The following is a 23,822-nucleotide window of genomic DNA, read 5'->3' as shown; positions in this document are numbered from 1 at the left end:
TTATAGAAGTTTATAGTGATTCAGACCAGTGTGGTAGTGTAGAGGATGTAATGAGAAATGGTTGGATTCTGGATATATTTTGAAGACTAGCTGGATTGGATGTGAAATGTGAAAGAAAAAGAGGACCCAGGGATGAACCAAAAATTTGGCCTGAGCAATGGGAAATTTGGAGTTACTGTTAACGGGTTGGCAAGAAATTTTTTTGTAGTAGGAAATGGTTTGCTAGGATTTGGAATTCTCTTTTGGACACCTCTGAGATGCCTATTAGACTTCCAAGTGGAGATGGAGGTAGAGAGATCTATGAGCCTGGAGGTCACATGAGAATTATGGGACATGTATGTTTGGGAGTTCTCAGTGGGTAGATAGTATTTAGAGTCATGGAATGGGAAAAGATTCCCAAGAGAGTAGGTCCAACAGAAGTCCAAAGACTGAACTATAGGAAGGAGGAACCAGCAAAGGAGATGACACAAAGAAAGACTAACTTGTAGAAGGAAAAAATCCAGAGAATATGGGATCTTGGGGTCCAGGTGAGCAAAGGATTTGAAGAAGGTCAGATGTGTCAAATGCTATTGACAGGTTAGGTATGATGAGGATTAAGAATTGATCACTGGGTTTAGTTATATAGAAATCTTTAGTGACTTTGACATGCACCCCCCACACACACATAAACACATGCATCTATACACAAACACAATCTATATCTATATATCCATATATCCATATCTATCCATATCCATATATATATGTAATATATATGCATCATTACTTTGGCTACATATATAAGTAGCCTAAGTGACCAAATGGCCGAACGACTGGTTGACCGGTCGTTATGACATGCACTGACCACCAGGAAACAGACACTCAACACAGGAGCTGTCCCCTGGTGGTCAGTGAACTCCCACAGCCAACCTCCTGCGGTCCCTCCCCCCAGCAAGATGGCCCTGATCACTGGCCATGATCACCGGCCAGACCGAGGGACCCCACCCATGCACGAATTCATGCACCAGGCCTCTAGTTGTGTATATGTCTTTATATAGGGAAAAATAAAGCATAAAAATAGGCTCCTGGGATCTTTTCATTAACTCTGGCTTTCTTAGAAAAGAAAGAACAATGGAAGGTTATATCTATAAGCACAATTAACTGGGTTTATAGATGTACATTGGGATTATAGGTGATTCTGTGTTTTGTTTTTTGTTTTAATAGCTGAAAGTTTAGAGTTTGTTCCCTTAAATGGCTCATGACAAATTAGAAGGGGGAAAAGGAAGAAAAAAAGTCCTCCAACTTCCATGATACAACATTCATCATCAAAAAACCTCATGTGGATTCTCTAAGCACATTAATTTTAATGGCTCAATATTCCTGGAATTCTCACTCTGTACCCTGGAATACAATTGCAGCATTTTCCCTACTAGTTCCAGAGATCATGTCCAGACCAGTCAAATGCAAGAGCTGTTAACTTCTGCTTAGAAACAAAGAAATTCCTGGAGAAATGGCTCTTTACATGCATTTCTTTGTTTCTGGTATTCAGTTGTAGACTGATATACACCGCCCAAGAGTTGGCCAGAGAAGCCTGGCTTCCTGTCATATTTTAAGCTGCTTGGATCATTGTCATCTCACAAGGGCAGATGCTCTCAACCATTTATCACATTCCTCTAACAATGGAGTTGGCAAAGTCAGAGAGCTGGAACACCTCCATTTGTAACAAGTCCAATTCTTGGTTGCCAGCAGCATTTTGACTCCTCTTGGCAGATACTCCTGGCTCTGAGGAATCCTCTGGAAATATGGCTAGCAGAGACAGCTGCCAAAATTACACAGTTGCTCAAGGAAATAGTTGATCAGTGACCCACCCCCTTAGGAATTGTCTATGGAGCAAGAAATGTGTAGAATTTAAGGTTGAAAGGAAGTGCTTGGAGTACATTTAAATGTACCTTTACTCACTTGTTTTAAATGTATTTCTTATAATTTCTAATTTTATACTTAAAAGTGACATCATATTAAATCAGAGCTTGTAATTCTAAATCTCTCTCTCCCATTAGTCACTTGTTAAACTGGTATAGCTATAACTAATATTAGAAGTAGCAACAATGCCTTTAATTTCTACTTCAAAACCCAATGACAGCTATAAACTGAAATGCATAGTGAATTCAGTGAATTACAGCTAAGCCAAACATAAGTTTATAGTTGCGATTTCCTAAGGCCCCTAAGAGCTATCTATTTTGAGGCAGTGGAATAATTCTAAGAATTGTCATGTTCCTCCCAGTTCTCTTCCTTACACCACCTAACACTCAGGTGAGATCTACCTACTACTCTACCAGTTTCTGAGTCACCTAAGACTTGATTCTGACCATGTTGCTCTAGCGCTAGTCCAAATCTATCTCCATGGGATTGGAATGTCAGGTTTTTCCTCTTTGATTTTCTGCAGTTTTTATGTGATGTGCTTGGGTATAATTTTTTTTTATTCTGCTTGACTTTTACTGGGCTTCTGGTATTTAGGGATTGATATCATTCACAAACCTGGGAAGTTCACATATATTATGCTTTCAAATGGCGTTCTCCTTAATTCTCTTTCTACTCTCCTTTCAGACTCCAATTGCATTTATCAAAGGCCATGTTAATGGATCCTTTATATATTTTATCTTTCTTGCATTGTTTCCTCTCCTTTTCTAATTCTTTCTGGCTATTTTTTCTGACCTATCTTCCAGGCAGTTCTCTAATCTGTTAAACCGTACCTTTGAGTCCTTGATTTTGGTCATTGTATCTTTTAGTTATAAAATTTATCTGTTTATTTTAAAAATCTGAAATATTTTTCATAATTTTCAGTTCTCTCTGAAAATTCTCATTGTTGTAATTTATCTTTCCTGATCCTGATAGTTATTTTTAAATCTATATCTGATCATTTTAATACCTGAGGTTTCCACAGTTCTGTTTCTACTTTCTCATTTCTGCTATTCTTGTTCATATTGTCTTGGCTTGAGTACTTGATCATCTCTGTGTGCCAGATACGTATTTTAGAAACTTTTTTAAAGAAGCATTTGGAGAACTAAGATGTTATCTTATACCAGACAGCATTTTTATTCCCTATTTTCAGATGTCTGGAGGCACATACAAAAATTGGGATCATTTTAATCCAATATTAGGGATTGAGATTTTCTTGGTCAACCAGTGGCTCAAAGTTTGGTTACAATCCATGCAATACTGGTGTTTCCATGATCTATGTGTGTGTAATAAAGCTACAGTAAAATTTAGTAGCTTAAAACAACAAGCATTTTATTTATTTGCCTACAATGTTATAATTGGGTTGGACTTGGTAGGGACAGTTTCTTGCTGAATCTGGCTTTGGCCGGGACTACTCAATTGGAGACGAAGGATCTGCTTCCAAGATGGCCTCGGTGACCTGCTGGGAAGTGGTGCTGGCTGCAGCTAGAATTCAGCTGGGGCGGTGGGCTGGGGACTTGCCTCTCCATGTTGCTTCTCCACATGACCAGGAGAGATGCCTCACAACATGAAGGTCTCAGGGTAGTCATATTTTTTCAGTGGCTAACTTCAGCCAGATTGCAAAAGTAGAAGCTGTTAGGCCTTTTAAAGTTTTAGTAAAATATTACTTCTGCCACATCTATTGGTTAAATCAGGTCAGAGAACCAGCCAGGTTCAAAATAACTCCACAAAGACATGAATACCAGGGGACATAGTTTGGGAGGCTCACTAAAGTCATTGTCAACCACAGATGGTTTACTTCCTTGCTGCCCTTTCTCCTGAGGTGCCGCACTTGGGAATCTAAATAGAACTGCAAGATTCCCATTCTTGTTGAGCTAGGGTCCAAAACTTTTCCCTCTTTGTAGAGTCTTGCTCAGCCTCTCAGCTTCTTTTCTCCCATATTATGACCTAGTCAGCAGTAATTCTTTACTCTCAAATAATTTTAAGATGTATATTTAGAAATATAACTTTCCTTTTAGTTTTTCTAGTTGTTCTCAGCAGAAGGGAGAACTGATACAAATTACCTAGCCAGTGATAACCAGAAACTCCTAATTCAGAAACTTCTGCTTACTTTGTATGTTTATGTTTTCTTCATTCAAATATAAACTGCGCAAAAAGCTTTAAACCACTGTTATATAAATGAGCCAAAGCACCTCTATGTTGACTCCTATGTTGTTCATTTATTTCTTTTTTTAAAACATTGATTTTAGAGAGGGAGGAAGAGAGAGAGATAGCGAGCAAAACATCAATTGAGAGAGATACATTGATTGGTTGTGGCCCATCGGGGCCCCACCTGGGGATCGAGCCCACAACCTAGATATGTGCACTGACCAGGAATTAAACCTGCAACCTTCAGTCCATGGGACAATGCTCTAACCAACTGAGCCACACTAGCCAGGGCCTTTGTTTACTTCTTTATTGCAGGCTAAGATCCATTAGCTCAAAAGCCTACTGGTGCCAAACTCAAATTTTTATACATTCAAGTATTTTAAAAGTAACCCAAACAAGAAGATTGTTAGCTTTTTAGAGCCTGCCTGCTTTATATATTGCAAGACCTCACCCTACAGCTGCTGGCCATTGATAAGATACAGCCATGTGGTTATAAGACTCAAGCTGCCACGGCCCTTTGGAGCTCTCTGACTCCAAGACTTCTCACTAAGCTTCTGGGTGACATCACCTAGATAGTGAGCCTTCTTCCCACCTTCTCCCTCTGTTGGGAGTGCCTTTGCCCTTTTCCCATTCTGAGGGTGGCCCCATGCTGTTAGTCTCTGAAAGGTCTCATTCTGTGAGGGGCTTCCCCTCTCCTGTGATCCTGTGGAAACACCGCCCAATAAAGCATGTTGTGTGTTACTGGCTTTCTTGGTCACATCTTTTCCCTTGATCAGCCCTCAAATCTTTCAAACCCCCTACAAACATTTCATGTATTTGTACCCAGTACAGTTTCACTCCCTACAAAAAGCTCTAACAACAACAACAAAAATTGCAGTATGCTACTGAGAGCTGAAAGGAGAGTGTTAATGGGACTCAAGGAAGCAGGATCCACTGGTCCAGGATTAGTGTAGTGTCAAGGGACAGAATAGAATTTAAATAGCAAATAATGATCCCAGTACTACCTCTGCTGCAAATGATTTCTGAACACCTGATACCATAATGTACAACTCAAGTAATCGAATCATACCAAAAGCAAAGGGCCCCTGAAGGCACATTACACAGTCCTATGATTTCTTCAAATTTACAGATGGAATATCTGAGCATCTCACCCCGGAAATTGGGTGTTGTCTGGGATCCACAGTTACATTCGTGATTTAAGACAGATTGCATGAGATAACAATAGGAATCATAAATGGTGATCTGTTTCAGAGAATTGGTCTTTTCCATCATGTAGAAACACATTGAGAGTCAAGTGCTGACCTCTAGTGGTGGTCAAGACAGTGACTCCACTGTACTTCAATGATTCCCTGGCAAATAATCCCAGATTTTTACTTGACTTTATGAGGCATTATGCTTGAGTATGTTTTTAATATCAGAGTTAAAAATACTTAAACTTTTGAAAAGTTAAAATACCACTTGGTATTATTATTTACCTGATGACTAGTGATATTGAGCACCTCATGTACCAGGTGTATGTCTTCTTTGGAAAACCATGTTTATTCAGATCCTTCACCCATTTTTTAATCAGATGGGTTTTTGTTTATTTTGCTATTGAGTTGTATGCATTATATATATATATGAATGATATTAAATTGTTACCAGATATATAGCTTGAAAATATTTTTTCCCATTCAGTAGGTTGCCTTTTCATTTACTTGATGGTTTTCTTTGCTTTGCAGAAACATTGTAGTTTGATATAATCCCACTTGCTTATATTTGCTTTAGTTGTCTTTCTTTTAGTGTCAAATCCAAAAAAATCATCGCCAAGACTGATGTCAAGGAGCCTACCACTTATGTTTCCGTCTTGTAATTTTATGGTTTCAGCTCTTACATTCAAGTCTTTAATCCATTTTGAAGTAATTTTTGTGTATGATGTAAGATAGTGGTCCAGTTCATTCTTTTGCATGTGGCTGTTCAGTTTATTAAAGAAACTGTCCTTTCCCCATTGTACATTCCTGGCTCCTTTGTCATAAATTAATTGAACTATACAAGCAGATTTACTTCTGGGCTCTCTTCATTGATCTGTATGTCTGTTTTTCTGCTAATACCATACTGTTTTGATTACTGTAGCTTCATAATAAGGTATGAAGTCAAGGATCATGTTGCCTCCAGCTTTGTTCTTCTTTCTCAATATTGCTTTGGTTAGTTAGGGTCTTTTGTGTTTCCATACCTGTTTTAGGATTCTTTGTTCTATTTCTGTGAAAAGTGCTTTTGGAATTTGATAGAGATTGCATTGAATCTGTAGATGGCTTTGGGCAATATGGACATTTTAACAATATTAATTATTTCAGTCCATGAGCATGTAATATATTTCTGTTTGTGTCTTCTTCAATTTCTTTCAATAATCTCTTATAGTTGGTTAGTTTCCCCAGATTTGAAAAGGTTTATTCTGACAGCTTTTTTCAGATATTTGTAGCTTTTGTGGAAGATCAGAAATATGGAGTTCCTTATGCCATCATTTTCACTGACATCACTACCTATCAATAGTTTTAATATCTATATCAATTTCACTAAAATGTATTAAAATTTATAGAAACATATCCCTTTGAAAGTGTACTCTTATTATTTACTAGAGGCCCAATGGGCAAAATTCATGCAAGAGTAGGCCTTCCTTCCCCTGGCTGCCGGCACTGGCTTCCCTCTGTCACCAGGACTCGGGCTTCCCTCTGGCCACTGGCAGGCACCCGGGACCCGGGCTTCCCTCGCAGCCCTGGCTTCATCTGGAAGGACGGAAGGATGTCTGGAAGGACATCAGGTCTAATCAGCATATTATGCTTTTATAATTATAGATGCTTTTGTTTTAATATTACTGATAGACATAAAGCAGAATTAAACATTTTGGTATGCAATAGGTGTAACAATTTTCATTGAGTTCAAACAGTATTGTATCTTCATATTCTTGCTTTCAAATTTATGTTCACATAATTTTCTTATGAGTGTATTAGATTACTTGATTTGACCCCCATTGCTAAAGCACCCAGGAAGCATTGCTTTTTCTTGCATTTATTCATTTATGCCTTCATACATGCATTTATTCACCAACTAGTTATTAAGCACCTAGTCCATCAGGCATAGCTAAAGGTCTATGGTATATGGCAAGTAACATCTGCTGAGTGAAGCCATGATTTTTTTAAATCAAAAGATGACTTAAGAAGCAGTTCGGCTTAGTAGTTAGTATTGCCACAAGAGGTGCATTACATTACCTTAGGGCCTATAAGGACTCCCTTGTGGATCTAACTATTTTAACCATTAGATATATAATATGAACTTTGCTAGTAGTTACCAGAATCCACATCTATCCCAATGCAAGGAAAGATGTCACATTACCTGGTATGTGCAGTCATTCCCTAGGTGTGCTGAGAGTGAACCCACTGCCTCACACTGTCTAGAACTTAAAGCTTGATGCTCATTCTGGATCCTTTCTCTACTTCTGTATTTAAATCCCAGTCTGGGACTAAGAACCCTGAATTTCATCTCCAGGCTTCCTTCTCAGACATTGACATTTGCATCCTCCTCCAATATGGCCCATCACTCAGGTTCTGGCCTTTGAATCCTTTGGATTCATGGCCGTTGTTTTAAACTCAGAAATGTTATGGTTAAGAGCAGTGGGCTCTGGAGTAAAGCAACCCAAGTATCAGACTTGCTGCGTGTGACAGCTACTTAACCTACACTTCTAAACCTGTTTCTTCAAGTGTAAAATGAAGACTATAGAAGTACCTATAATACAGAAATATAAGAATCAAATATAATAATAACTACAAATCACCAAGCATAGTGCCTGGCACATAGTAAGCATTGCATACACTAGTATGTTGGAATGTGATTTGTCCTTCTGGCTTCTATTTTATCTCCTTTGATAAAAATTGGTGTAAACTGTACTAAAATTAAAACTGTGTTTATTTTCTTGGGGAAGACTTCTCTAATCCCTAGTCCAGATCAGCTGTCTTTGTTATATACTCTTGCGGAGCCATGCCTTTTCCTCCAGGGCACTGTATCTCATCCATAATTAGGCACTCATTTTTGTCATCATTTGATTAATTTCTGTTTCCTCCACTAGACTTCAAGTTACATGAGATCAGTAACCATGGTTTACTTATAATTGTAATCCCAGAACCTATCATAGTGCCTGGGACAGGAATGAATGGTGGAATAAAGCATTAACTTTCATTTAAATGATTAATATGAATCCTATGCTCAAGTTAATGTATTGCATCCACAACTGACTCCTTTATTTGGCTTGTCTTTCAGTATGTATCTTTTAAACCTTACTAAATCTAACTTTCTATAAGATAAGCTCTTTAAATGGTACAAACTATAGATATGAATAGGTATAATATGAATAATTATCCAATATGAAATAGGTATTGAGTAAATGAGTGAAAAAAAAGTCATTGATCATTATGATTCTTGTGCCCAGGAACAATGAAGTTGAAGTTGCATGAAAAAATAAGATCAAGTGGAAAAATTGTCATGGGAGAAGGGAGGGTATGCAAGAGCTGGAAGATAACTCTGACTTAGCCTCATATTCTTTTGTTCTTAGTGGAAGGTTTTAGAATTCAGGAAACAAATTAGTGCTTGATAGAGATTAATTTCAATTTATCTTGTGAGCTTGAATCATCATCTTGCCTTGTAAATATTTACCATTCTTCTATTAGCTGTGTATTCCCCTGACATTCACACTTTATTCATCGTCAGCCTCTGTTATGACCTGTAATTGCTAATAAAGATGGGTAAAAGCACCACTGCTTGGGGTTGCCACAAATCGCTATGGAAATGACACTCCTTCCTGCTCCTTGTGAAAATAACGTTTGACTCACTTTCGTCTACTCTGAGGCAACTCACCTCTTTAGAGATGGAAGATGAATTCCAGAAAGTTCCATGTGAAATTGAATGAAATAGAATAGAAGAATCAATTTAATTACTGCTGCTCTATACCAGGATAGAAATTTGCCGGAACCGGTTTGGCTCAGTGGATAGAGCGTCGGCCTGCGGACTGAAAGGTCCCAGGTTCGATTCTGGTCAAGGGCATGTACCTGGGTTGCGGGCACATCCCCAGTAGGAGATGTGCAGGAGGCAGCTGATCGATGTTTCTCTCATCGATGTTTCTAACTCTCTATCTCTCTCCCTTCCTCTCTGTAAAAAATCAATAAAATATATTTTAAAAAAAAAGAAATTAAGCTTATCCGTGAGGCACAGAGATCTAGGTGCTGATGTATAAAACTAGTTCACTCTGATTTTGTGGTCTCTGATATGCTAAGGAAGAGTTAGATCTCATTCAGAAAGTAGGCCAGCATTTTGTTAGTTTCTTGCACCAAGGGAAAGCAGTCGGCCTCCCTTTTAAGCATCCTAATCTTGTTTTTATCTAACTTCAACAATGTATATATCAGTGTAAATAAAAAACTAACATTAAAGTTATACATGAGATTTTGAATACTCAAGATCCACATTCTCCAAATTGTATAACTGGCTGTATTCTCTACAGTTTTCCCTTCCTTATCCACTACTTCTCACTGGAAGGTCCCACAACCATACATAGTGAGCAGGTCCCAGGCTGAAACCATTGCCTTTCCTTGCTGGTCTGCCCTCTCTGTTTACTGGGTCAGTAAATGACTCCCTACCCAGCGAGGTGACAAAACCTTTGAGAATGATCCTGAAGAATCTGAGAATATAATCAAAGAGAACACACAAAGGCAAAATCTATTTGCTGACCAATTTGTTCTTACATTTGGTAACATTAGCATGGTGCTAGGGCTGGAAGTGTGAGAAAGTCAAAGCACAGTGCCTTCCCTCAGAGAACTGATGGAGTGGGAGAGGCAGGAAAGGAAGGAACTAAAACCTCTCTGATGCTCTGATTGGACATCACAGTGGGCCATGGAACACATGGAGGGCCTCAAAGAAGGCCCCACAGGCCTCCTTCCCCCAGCCCCTTGTAATCATTTTGGGTGTAATGTTTTGGTCGCTCCCTTCCTCCCTCCCGCATTCCATCTCTGATTCTAACTTTTTGCTTATATGCCCCTTAAAATTTTGAGAGACCATTCTCTCCACATTCTAAACTTGGTATCTAATATTTTTGTTTGTTTATATGTTAATGTTCACCCAAAGATTATTTTTCCCATTGATTTTTAGAGAGAGAGGGAGGGAGGGAAAGAGAGAGAGAGAGAGAAACATCTATGTGAAAGAGACACATTGATTGGTTTCCTCCCTCCACATGCACCCCAACTGGGGCCAAAAATTGAACCTGCAACCCAGACACATGCCCTTACCTGCAACCCTTCAGTGTATGGGCTGACACTCTAACCATTGAGCATACCAGCCAGGGTGGTATCTAAATTTTTTTATGAGAATAAACAGATGCAAAGAGTACAAAATTTTCAGCATAGTACAAACATTGGCATGTTAAAATAAAATAGTTTTAACACCCTTTTAAATGTATGCAATAGAATTTAAATGTCACCCCCCCCACACACACACACACACACACACACACATACACATACTCCTAAAACAGTTTCCTTGCACCCAGGCCCTAACTAGTTTGAAGAATGCCATTATACAGGGCTATTTCTATTACTTCTTGTGTATTTTTTGTATGACTTCTTAAGTATTCTTTGTATCACCCAGTACCCATGTGCCAGACCTTAGCTAAACATTTCTCATGTATCATCTCACTTAATTCTCAGCAGTCCTCTGAGCTCAGTATATTATCTGTATTTTGAAGAAAGTGAGGCAGATGGGATTTAAATCCAGATTTTTCTGAATTTCTACCCTGTGCTCTTAACTTCTACTTTATACTTAGAATTCACTGCAACCAAGGGATTTTGGTGTTAAAATCTATGTGGAACATCTTGAAGAGAATGTGTAACTTCCAGCACCACTCCCCGCACCTCCTATCTGCTTTGCTTTTCTGCACAGCACTTACAACATCAGACAGACTGTATATTTTACTTAATTTACTTATTATTAAGTTTCCCTACTCACCCAGCCCAGAATATAGGCTTCAGAAGTGCAGGGATTTTGTCTGTTTGCCTAGCACATAGTAGCTGTTCAATAAATATTTGTTGAATAATGAATAGAACTTGCTGCTAGAAAGCCATTAATGATTGTGAGAGATTCTAGATATACTAAGGGCTGCTAAGTGCTCTCATCATCCTTCTTGGCTTCTGTTATAATCAGGTAGCAGTATGAGGTATAGATCAAATCTACTGACTTTGGACTGAAGGATTTTTATGTACCAGTCAATATCAAGAAAAGAAGGATCTAATCACACACCTAACGTGCTTGCTGAGCAGCAAACTATATTTACCTCTTTCAAGTTACTAAGGAGAATACAGAACAGGTAGCCTTGTTTGTTATAGAGCTATGGTAGGGAGGTAGATGCATCTTTGAGCCATTACAGCCTACTGTTCATGGCTGGGAGTTTGAGCACATCAAGGCACGCTTGGAGGCCTGAAGGCAGCCTCCCAGAAGTCCCCCAAGCCTGAAGAGCCTTCCAGAAAGAAATCCACGTCATATACCCTGCTGGCGCAGCCACAGCTGGGTAAATCTGATGAACCAGTGGGGCCTGATGGACGCCTATCTGGGGGTGGCAGAGACTCCTTGAAAAGAATGCCATCTCAGGAAAGAAAGAGCCAAGCATAATGAGCTTGACCTAGGAGCAAAGCTTTAGGGGTCAGAGAGGATGGAGAGTCTAAGTATAGGGTCATTACTGCTAGTCTCTGACTCACCTCTGAGCACGCGTCTGGGTCCTTTAGAAAGAGATCTATAAGAAAAGATAGAAGGAGCTTATCTATCAAACTTTGACACTCCCTGGAGGCTGTAACAGAGGGTATCACAAAAAGGAGGGAGCTATCCCCTATATCCAGCCTCTACCTCTCAGTGGCGCACAGACCAGCAGGCACTGGTGATTCCCTCAAGCCTCCAGATGAATAGCATAGGTGGCTTCTTGGCCTGTTCAGACACTTGGTCACCAACTATTTAGCAAGGAGACCTGCTCTCCCTGCCGGGCCTGGTGGGGTCACAGAATAGCAGCAGAGCAGCCCTGCCCAGCTGAGAACCAGAGGAGCTGCAAGCAGAGCCTAGCATGCCGAGTTGTGCCTGCAGTTGACCATGGGCATGCCCACTGAGTGAATGAAAGCAGTGTCGTTCACAGGGTGGAAACTTGGTTTGTTGGAGCAACACTGCTACATGAGGATGAACTCAGTCCTGGGTCCTGGGAGACTTTCCCAGGGGGGACTCCTAAAAGGACTTGGGTGGTGAAGACTTTACAGGGAACTCAAGTTCTTGAGTCACTTGAAAAGGGCCAAAGCCCGGTATTGGGGATTAGAGAACAAGCTTTGAGTCCCTTATTTCACCAACCAACCCTCTCGCCAATTGTCCCACCATTCACTAGTGTGTCTCTCCTCCTCCCCCCCCTTCCTCCCCAGCTTCCTAACTCAAATTCCTGTTGCCTCCGAGAGACTACTTAAATTACGTGAAAGAGGGAAACATGCCAGTTTAAAGTTACAGCAAATATGTGCAAGATAAGTAACCGCTTAGCCTTCCCAGGTGTATTTGATTAACTAAAATGTCTCCTTCAGACAGCATGAAAAGGGGGAGTAAAGACTTTTAGGCAGTGGGAGAATAGGGGAAAATATTTGCTTATCTCATGCAAACACTGTTATGATTAAGTGGTGTGACCCAGCCATGAAAAACTTGGATTAAATGAGCCTTAAACTTCAAGCTCCTTGGAATGATTATGCTGTACAATGTGAAAGGCAGATTTATTCCATAACGAAGGCCATGGATGAGACTCATACGAGTCTCACCCTGTGATATGGCACTTTGGACATGGAGCAAAACGTCACTTTATGCTGGATAAATGGTTTTTGAACAGTAGCAGCAAATGGCAGGATAATTTTAGACTTTTAAAGATGATGAGGATATCTATCCATTCACAACTGTACCTGGTATTTTCATTATGCTCTTCCACGAAGAGCTCCACACACTTTGAGAAAAAATGATCTCATTTATCTTTACAAAGCCTCAATGAGACAAGAGCTTCAGTACATGATGGATTGACACAGAAGCCTTCCTCTTGTCACTGCTCCCAGCTACCCTCTGAGGTAGCTGGGGACTCCAATTTATCAGCTAACAAATGAAACATGGTTATACTATTGTAGGGAAAAAGATGACATATGAAAAATAGATGCTTTACTCATAGAAAGATTTTATGATAAAGACTTATAAATAAACATAGGAAGGGGCTGAGCTAGGCCTATGAGACTGCTATTTATGTGAATTTTTAAGGGAATAAAGAAATAGAAATATTGGTAATTTCCTTCCCAACTCTATACCCACGCTTAGAGAACATTGCCCCTTTTTCTTCCCAAGAGTTGGATCCTACAGTTCTTGCTAAGGTAGTGGGTATTTGTGATTCCAGATCCCTAGTCAGAGCCAGCTAGACTTGGGTGAGCGTCTGACCCAGCTGGGTCTATTCGATCCTTGCTCCAGGAGTTTGGAATAGGGGCATAGCAAAAACTGGGAAGTGGGCAGAACAGAGATAGTTTCCCTCTCCCCATCTCTATCTACTTTTCTGGGACCATGGGGGTTTTCCTGAGAAGCTCTAAGTTGGTTTTAAAAGGAAACCTAGATTTAAAACAACCGAAATATTTATCAACAGGGAACTGATTAAATCATGGGACATCTATGTTATGGTACATGATGCAGCAAAATGAAAAGAATGAAACTTTTTATGAACTGATCATTCCTGAGAATGATCTCCAAGGTATATTGTTAAGAGAACAATACAAAGTACAGGATAGGAGTTACAGTACACCACCATTTGTATAACAAGAAAGGAAAATATAATATATGCTTAGACCATTGCCTTTAATATACTTATTATGTCAGGGCTTACGTCTATCATTTTATTATTTGCTTTCTGTTTGTGTCCTCTGTTTCTCACTCCTCCATTTTCCTTTTCTTGTCTTCCTGTGGGTTACTTGAATAAAATTTTCATATATATATATCACAGTCTACTGATATTCTACTGATTTTGTTTTATCAATTTGAGTGAAGTGCAGAAACTTGACTCCCATTTGGCTCCCATTATCCTCCTCAATTTTAGATATAATTGTCATGAGTATCAAATAATGTTATAATTTTTATGCTAATCATCATATGTAATTTAAAAACTAATGAGGAGGATAATCTATGTTATTTACCCATATTTCTGCATTCTTCATTTTCCCTCCTCCCTTCCTGATGATCTAAGATTCCTTTCTTCATCATTTTCTTTCTTTATCTGAGAATATTTTTATTTTCCCGTAATTCCTGAAGTATAGTATCACCAAACACAGAATTTACAGCTGACAGCTCTTTATTTTTAACACTTGAAAAATGTTGTGTCACTTCTGGCCTCTGTTGTTTCAGATGAAAAATCTGCTGTCATTTGAATTGATGTTCCCTCATAAATAATGTGTTGTTTCTCTGTCTGCTTTTGAGGTTTTGTGTTTTGGTTTTTTTTTTGTTTTTGTCTTTAGCGCTCAGAAGTTTAATTATGATGTGTCTTGGCATGGATTTCTTTAGATTTATCCTATTTATGGTTCACTCAGCTTCTGGATCTGTAGGTTTATAGATTTGCCAAGCTCAGGGAATTTTTAGTCATTATTTCTCTGAACAGCCTTTTGATCCCATTTTCTTTCTTTCCCTTTTAGGACTCTAATGCTATACATGTTGGATCTTTTGTTACAGCTGTACAGGTTCCTGAGACTCTGTTGTTTATTTTCAGTTTATTTTTCTCTCTGTTCAGGCAGGTTAAGTTCCACTGATCTGTCCTCAACGTCGCTGATTCTATCCTCAGTCAGCTCCCTCCACTACAGAGCTCTTCTAGTTTGTTGTAGCATTTCTGCTATTTTCCAGTTCTATAATTTCCACTTGGTTCTTTTTTATAATTTCTCTTTCTTTGGTGAACTTTCTATTTTTTTCACTTGTTTCAAGAGAATTTGTAATTGCTTGCTGAATCTTTTTATTATAGTTACTTTAAAATACCAATAAATCCAATATCTGGTTCATCTCAGTGTGGAAGTCAGATGATTATCTTTTCTCATGTAACTTGTGATTTTCTTGGTTCTTGGTACAATGAGTGATATTCATGTGGACATTTTGGCTGTCGTATTAAGAGACTCTGATTCCTATTTATATATTTTTTTATTTTAATGGGCAGCTACTCTGGATTTAACATGCATTTTCTAGCTTATGGTCCCTAACCAATTCATCTTCTCTTTCTACCTTTCAGGGTTCTCTTTTACTTGTCTCTTGCATTGTTTCCAAGGCTTTTTAGTCATGTTTAGCAGGGAGGATCAGAGAGAGACAAACCTGTACTGTCTTGCCCAGATGAGAAAGTCTGGATATATGCTTATAGAGGTAGGTGATCTCTCTAGAAGGGTACACAGGGAATTGCTTTCCCCTGAGACAGAACTTGGAGATCTGATGTATCAGGGAGGTTTTTTGTATACTTGTTTGTTTGATCTCATTTTAATCAGGTAAATATATTATCGATTCAAAAATAAAAATAAAATATAAATGAAGAAAAAAAATGTCTTCTAATTCAGCCTTGTTTTCAAGAGCACAACCAAGGATTACAACAGAGGTCAACCAGCGTATGGATTCAACAGTTGGTAATTTTATTAAATTTCACTGACTTTTAATTTCGCTACATTTTGACTGCTTTAATTCGGATCCCTGAATATAACGATAATATTATGAGTAGTTTTTCAGCCTGCTCATACACTTTGAATAACTTCCAGAATACAAATGTGTAATTTAGATAGAAGCAGATGCTTTTGGCAGCATACGAGTACCCTAATCAGCTGAAAAAATAATATTTGTATGACATTAAAACAAAATTAATAGGAAGATGTTGACTACATGAAAAGACTTTAGATTGTAATTATTAAACTTGCAAACAGCTCGGCATAATTAGTGCCTTAATTAGGATATGACCTGAAGTTTTAGCTTACAAAATTAATAAAGGCAATTAAAAGTCACATTTGTAAAGTGAATTTTAAAACTTACAAGGTAGTTAGTTAGACATCACTTTTTTTTTTTTTCAATTTGGAGAGCATCTTGGTAGGTATTAAGCTTATAATACAATTACTTTAATTCCCAACTCCCACCCCAGCACAATGTCTCAGCACCAAAGCTTTAAAAGTCAAGTTTAGTAACCCTCGTCCAAGGGTGTCCAGGCACAGGGCTGAGCAGCTCCCAGGCACACACCTGGATAGCTCTAGGACCCAATAAAATGGCAAAGACTCTTTCTCTCCCCACTACCTTACAAGAAATATAAGCTGGAAGATGGACACTGACTTTGGTCAAACTTTACCATTTTCACAGAACTGTTTGGATTCAAATGGCAGTTTCCACCACTGTCACTTATTCTTCAACACATGCTCCTTGAAGGCCTTTTGGGTCCTACAGTTTACCACACAGTGAAGGTTCCAATACAAAGCTAAAGTATTTTTCCATCAATAGATAAAAAGAGAGAATTCAATAAATTTTGGTGGGCTAGTAATTTAGGAAAAAATAAATGTGAAATCATACCTTTATTCCTCATGTTAAACTCCAAATTGACCAAAGATTTAATATAAAAAATGTAAAATCATAAGTGTACTAGAAGAAATGGGCTAATCCTGTATAATACAAGGCTAATACAGTGGGGTCTTGACTTATGAGTTTAATTCATTCCATGACGGAGCTCGTAACTCAAATTACTCGTATGTCAAATCAAAAAGTGAACGAGTGAGACAGTGATGCTGGGCTGATGTTGGGGCGTTCACTGTGACGTTCGCTGGGCCAACTAGCGGTGGGGTATCTGAAGCTGGCTCGTAACCCGAATTTTAGCTCACAACTCAAAGCAAAAAATCGGCCGAGAGACAGCTTGTATCTCGAAAAACTCGTTAGTGGGGACACTCATAAGTCAAGGCCCCACTGTATGCAAATTGTCCCCTCAGGAGTTCGACTGGCTGCTATGATGTGCACTGACCACAAGGGGGCGGCACAGAACTAAGTAAGGCCTCAGACAGCAGCCAGCAGCCAGGGGAAGGAAGGCCCCAATCAGCCCTGATTGCCAGCCAGCCAGGCCTAGTGACCCTACCCGTGCACAAATTTTGTGCACCAGGCCTCTAGTATTTTTATAATATTGTAATTGGGAGAGGCTTTTTAACCATGACAGATAAGATAAAATCCATAAAGTAAATGACTAACAAATTTATCTACTTAAAAATTCTAAACTTACATACATCAAAAACCCCCATAAGTTTTAAAAATCTAATTCAAGGCCAAATAAGAAGTAACTGATTAAAAATAAACTTTCATTTATATTTTGATTCATTTTTTTTTCTAACAGCACAACTTTATTCCTCAATAAATAAGGACATAATTGAAAATGTACATCATGTTTTATGTACAAGGAAATTAACTCTGGGGAAAAATTAAAAGAATGTACATGTTTTTAAAAATAGCTAACAAGGTAATTAGAAAATAGCCATAGCATTAAAAATCAAAATATTTAATAGCACCAGTATACTTTTATGATAGGACCTTGTTAAAGTGAAAGAGAATATAGATGAATCCAACTTAAGTTTAAAATGTCTTATTTAAACAGGAAAAAGAGACTAGAAGGAAAAAATATCAATGATAATTATCATTAGAGATAGAATTATGGATATATGTTATTTTTATTTTTAGTAGTTTCCAATTTTTCTATAATAAGTAAATTATTTTTGTACTCAATCCTTTAAAAAAAAAATCCTTGGAGGTTTAAATAAAAAAGTGTTTCAAATTTTCCCAAAAATAGCTAACTTGAAACTAGATCAGATATGAAAGATCAAAATTGAAGAGTTAAAAAGTATAGCATACAATACAACAACACACCCCCCTTAAAAAAAAAAAAAAAAAGATTTGTTGAAACTATATTATATGGGCTATGGGCTTAATCACAAATCCTATTCATTCACAGTGAGATCTCTCTCTCTCCATCTCTTTCCTCCTCCCCCTCCTTCTCCTCCTCCTCCTCCTCCTTTTCCTCCTCCTCTTCCTCCTCTCTTTCCGTCCCTTTCTTCCCCCCACCCTTCTCTCACCCCTACCTCTCTCATTGTAGGCTTAGAACATAGGCTGCCCTTTCCTAAGGCCCAGCATCACGAGACAGTTCTTTCATAAAATCAGTGTCGGCCTCTCTATTCCTAACTGCCTGTGTTTATGGAACAGGGAACATGAGCTCCCAAACTGAGATTACCTGGTCTTAGCAGAGAGCAAATACCTTTAATTGAAGGCCCTTGCCAATCACAAAATAACCATCTCTAGTAATACAGGATATGTCATCATTGAACTGCCTCTGTACCTGTAGGTTTTCTTAATTTCTTCATTTGATGCTCCCTTATGCAGACCAAGAATTTCATACAGAGCTTCTCCAGAGGTTGACATAGTCCGCTGTCTTTGGTTAGGGACGTTACATGCCATTTTCTCCTGCTGTAAAACCAAAAGGGGGAAATAGCCATGAAGGTTATGCATACTGGATCCTAAAAGGAAGATAGTTCATTTCTGGCCTTTTGCAAAATGACAACCTGAAGTACATTTTTATACCAGCTGCAAAATGAGGGGAGTAAAGGGTTAGGATTGCCAAAAGGAGAACTTCAAGTCAGTATGAAAGGTTACAGGCAGCTATACAAATGGAATATGGTTTTGTCCATATGGAAAAATAGAAGCAAGATGTTATCTAAGTATTCAACTAATTCAGAATTATTGAGAAACAATCCTCATAGGTCAGGCATATGTAGATTTATTTTTAAATAAATCTGTAGAACTTGTAGAACTCCTTCCTTGTCTGCTTTCCAAAGTTAGCCAACAATGGAAATAATCATCCATTTTGCCTTGACCTATTGGCCTAACATAGGGCAAGAGTTTAAAAAAACAAAAACAACTTTTTATTAAGGAAAAAATCCTGGCCTTATCTGGGAGCCAGGTTAGAACTGCTGGAGCTATGTGATACCAGAGGTCCCACAGTGCTCATGGGTTCTGCCCCTGAGATAGCTCCTTTCCCTGAAGTCTATTTGGAAAGAGTTGTGCTATCCCAAGTCCCAAGGACCATCTTCCTGCTATGTTCTGGCTCTAGGAAGGGCCAGGCAGAGTAGCAAGCACACTAGGGGCATTCCTGCATCCACCACTTAACCTCTCCACGCCTTAATGTCTTCACCTGTAATATAAGGATAAAAAAGACAGCATAAAGACATCTTAAAGATTTAGAAATAATGCATCTGATATACCCAGAATATAGTAGGTTCAAAGGAAAATGTAAATATTTTTATTAAAGGCGGCACAGTGTATAAATCAGGGAGTGCACTGTAGTCAGACCCTCTGGGTTGGAATGTTGGCCTTGCCATGACCCAGCTGCATGGCTTTCCCTATCTGTAAATGGGAGACAAAAAATGAGCCTAAACATAAGAATTAAATCAATTAATATATTAAACAAAAATGAACACCATTGTTCATAGCAGAATTATTCATAAAAGCTAAAAGGTGGAAACAACCCAAATGTTCATAAAGAGATTAATGAAAATGTGGTGGGTACATACAATGGGATATTTTTCTGTGATGAAAAGAAATGGAATCCTGACATATGCTACAGTATGGATGAACCTTGAACATTATGCTAAGTAAAATATGCTAAACCAGTCACAAAAGACCAAATATTATATAGTTCCTCTTATGTGAGGTAACTTGAATAGGCAAATTCATAGAGACAGAAAGTAAAATAGAGATTACCAGGGGGTGCAGGGGAGTGGGGAATGGGGAGTTATTGCTTACTGGGTACAGAGTTTCATTTTTGGGATGATTAAAAAGTTCTGGAAAAATACAGTGATGATGGTTTAAAATCATAGTGATTGTACTTAATGCCACTCACTGTACAACGTTCACTGAGTCTGGCGTCTCAGGGGCCTCTAAAACCATCCTGATCCATCAGGCAACATTGGGCAAGCTCTGCTCTTGCCTGTGTTGGTTTGGTTATTAGCCTGCTGGGAGCAGAGCTGGAAAGTTGGTTCCCACCAAGCCCACCTGACACTGGGACATACCCGTTGGGCTCTGCTGCTGTCAGCTCTGTTTCTATAGATTCCCTAAGTTGAGCATGAGTATCTCCACATCCCTGACACCACATTCTGGGCTCTGCTATAGTCATTCATTCACATTCATTCACTGATAACACTTGCTACACAAGGCTCAAAGCCAAGAGATAAATGATGATTTTCAAGGAACTGTGGTCAGAGGAGCGGACAATCTAAGTAGTTTTTATGTGTGTGTGTGTTTCTGTTGCTGTTGTTGTTGTTGTTTTGCTTTTATGGTAAAATATAACATAAAGCTTACCAGGATAATTGTAGATTTTTCTTAAATCACTGCACGTAGTCTTCCTTTAAATTGAATGTGACTTCTAGATATTTGGGGATGAATACTTTGGGGGAAATTACAAGGGAATATTAAGAGATTCAAACCAAACAGATTCAGATGTATTGTGTAGACATTACTAGTATGGATAAAAGGAGCAGTGATTCCCAGTAGAGGCACATGCCCGGGTTGTGAGCTCAATCTCCAGTGTGTGGTGTGCAGGAGGCAGCCGATCAATGATTCTCTCATCATTGATGTTTCTCTTTCTCCTCCCTCTCCTTTCCCTTTGAAATCAATAAAAATACATTTAAAAGAAGAAGGAGAAGGAGGAGGGGGAGGGGGAAGGGGAGGGGGAGGGGGGGAGGGGGAGGGGGAGGGGGAGGGGGAGGAGAAGGAGAAGGAGAAAAGAAGAAGAGGAGGAGGAGAAGGAGAAGGAGAAGGAGAAAAGAAGAAGAAGAGGAGGAGGAGGAGGAGGAGGAGGAGGAGGGGAAGGGGAAGGGGAAGGGGAAGGGGAAGAGGAAGAGGAAGAGGAAGAGGAAGAGGAAGAAGAAGAAGAAGAAGAAGAAGAAGAAGAAGAAGAAGAAGAAGAAGAAGAAGAAATAAATAAATTTGGGCCAACATGCTTCCATAAAGAAAGTATATCTAGCCAGTCAAAAGCGCCAAGGAGAAAGGTATGGCAAGTAGTTGCCTTTGCTTTATCTGTTTTTCTCTATCTTCAGATTCAAAAGGAAGTTGTAATTTGAGGGGAAATGTATTCACTCTTCATCTGTATCATGAAATAAGACAGATGTCAGGGTTCCCCAAAATCAACTGATAGCCCTAAAATCAATTTTAACAGGGCACAGACATACACAATCTTCACTTTGAGAGCATCCTACTCCATGACCAGCTTTAATTCCCTCCTATTTGGGTCTTGCTGTCACTAACCCAGGAAAAAGATGTACATAGTATTGAAGATAATCTGCTGAACATGTTATGGTAACACCCACAGCAGACAATTCAGTTACTTATTTTTCAAAATCTGCAGTGCAAGCCTGGTCTTTAGGGAAATTGCAAATTAATATGGGATGCAAAACTGAAAGCCAATAATGAAACTAGTGTTCAGAGTTAAACTAGTACTAAGTATAGAGAGCAAACTGAACGAGAGGGAATCTTCTGGAGGACAGAGATTCAGCTTTGAGTCCTGGCATTGTGCCTGGCACCTATTAGGTATGCAATAAATGTCTGTTGGGTAATTAAATGAAAGAAGATTTTCTGGTTTGGGGGTTGAAAGAAGAGGGACATTTTGACAGTTTGACTGGAACATTTTTTTTCTAAGGCTGCCTCCTTCAAAGTTATCCCAGGTGTGGAACAACAGAGATGGGCTCAGTTGGGGGCTACCATTTCCAGAGAATAGTACTGGAAACAGCCTGGGTTTTATCCTTCTCTGTCCCGTGGCCATCCCTCTACGCACTCCTCTTCCCAATGGAAAAAAGAAAGGCAGATCGCGTCTCTCAAATAATTTCATACATAGAAACTCACACCAGCAAAGACATCATAACTGGCTATTCCTTTGGTTTATGTATTTTTCCAAATCATCCCTTCAATTATAAATCTAATCACACTGTAATCTGTACCTAAGTGAAATATGGTAGCTGACTTGCTCCGTGATGTGGGTTGAATAATATTCAGAATGGATTGTTATAGGAAGTTTGGAAATTTTTTATTCTATCTATCACCTTCTTTGCCTTATTCCCCAAAGATTTCCTTTCAGTCAGATAAATGTCTTTAATTAAAGTTGGTCAATGTGGTTAGTAGTTGGCTAACTACAGACTGAAACATAAAGCAACCAAAAGACTGCAAGGCTGCTCTCTGCACATCCAACAGCAACCACTTCTACTTTTTCTGTTTCCTTACTGAGCTGGAAACCAGACTCTTCATAAATTATTGATATAGACAACATTTAGTTTCAAATTCAATAGAGTAATACATTGAAACCCTTAGTTGTTTTAATGTGTAAAAATATATTATGCTCTGAGAACATACAAACTACAGAGTAATAGTGAAAACATTCCCTAAAATCTCTCCTTAAATAGCCTTAAATAATGGAATCATACCCTTATTTAACTCCTTATATAAAATATAATTTTATGAATTCTTTTTCTGTAGCCTTTGAATTCTAATATTCCTATGCAAAATTCAAGTCATTATTATTTATTCATAGTCTCTCATCCATAAGCTAGCCAATGGAGTAAAAAATGCTGTCATGCAGTTATTAATTTAATCTTGATCATCCAGTACTTGATACTTAATCTTCTGGACTTAAATAAGTTCTAACTGCATTATAATTCATTAATATCATAATTTCTTAAAGCATTGATTACTGTACAGTCACTACCAAACCATATATGGTCACCCTGTCCCTTATAGGTATAATTAAAAGAAGATTCAGCATGCTGATGATAGGTATCCAATTCAAAATAAACGCATATTTAAAGGTTCTACAAATGCTGTTGTAAATTCTTTATGTTCACTTTGAAATGTTCCTTTCAAAGTGAAAGAAGCTTTGTCTATATCTATTATGTGAATTCTGAAAAATGAGAAAAAAAATCAAACAATGCTTTTCTTGGCAGGGTCCCTTCATAGTTGAGAAAAAGAAAATGGTCAGGGGAGATAATCATTAAACACAGCAAAAACTCTTTTGATGGCTTGGATTGGGAAAACCAACATGCTCTACTATTCTGTTATTACTTCTGTAATTCCTCCATAGGACTCTACTTATTGGAGGAAAATCTCCTTATTCAAATTGTGTATCTTAAAGCTAACCACACATTCAAAAAGCTAATTCGGTTTTAAAATTATAATTGTTCCTAGCATAATTACTTATTTACTATTGAAAAATAATTCTCTCTTAATTGCACTGGTACTTATATAAACAGCAACCTCAAGACACACAACTAAGAAATGTTACAATACACACAGTACCTGTTCCTATAACTCCGATTCTGTGTTCTCAATCAGGAACAACGTGATGTTTTTAACTAGTCTGGAAATAGATGTGCAAAGAAATACAGGAAGGCAAAACCGAAAGGATCTGTTCCATACCTATTCCACTGTTTCAAAGCAAACAGTTGCTCCTTTCCATCGTTCCCATATGGAGTTAAGCAGGTCAATGGAGTCAAGTTACTTTTCATTTGTTACTCTATCAGCCAATTGGTTATCCCTCTGGAAAACATAACAAAGAGAGAATAAAACATGCATGACCATAAAGGTTGCCATTACAAGGCATCTAGTGATCCCAAAAT

General features: G+C 38.5%; 1 protein-coding gene across 1 annotated transcript in view; it reads right to left on the bottom strand.

The window, feature by feature from the left end:
- DNAJC5B (DnaJ heat shock protein family (Hsp40) member C5 beta) overlaps nucleotides 1-18,621 on the bottom strand; it is a gene marked incomplete at both ends in the record, with an annotated part of 31,092 nt that extends 12,471 nt beyond the window's left edge. The window contains one exon of the mRNA XM_081111624.1: nucleotides 18,503-18,621. Coding sequence (XP_080967750.1) covers nucleotides 18,503-18,621 — 119 coding nt within the window. The remainder of the gene's footprint in view (nucleotides 1-18,502) is intronic.
- Between the last annotated feature and the right edge of the window lie 5,201 nt (nucleotides 18,622-23,822).

The sequence above is a fragment of the Myotis nattereri genome (assembly GCF_964212035.1).
Source record: "Myotis nattereri genome assembly, chromosome: 17".
Taxonomy (NCBI): Eukaryota; Metazoa; Chordata; class Mammalia; order Chiroptera; family Vespertilionidae; genus Myotis; species Myotis nattereri.
Note: the sequence above shows the minus strand (reverse complement) of the source record. Positions and strands in the feature narration are given on the sequence as shown.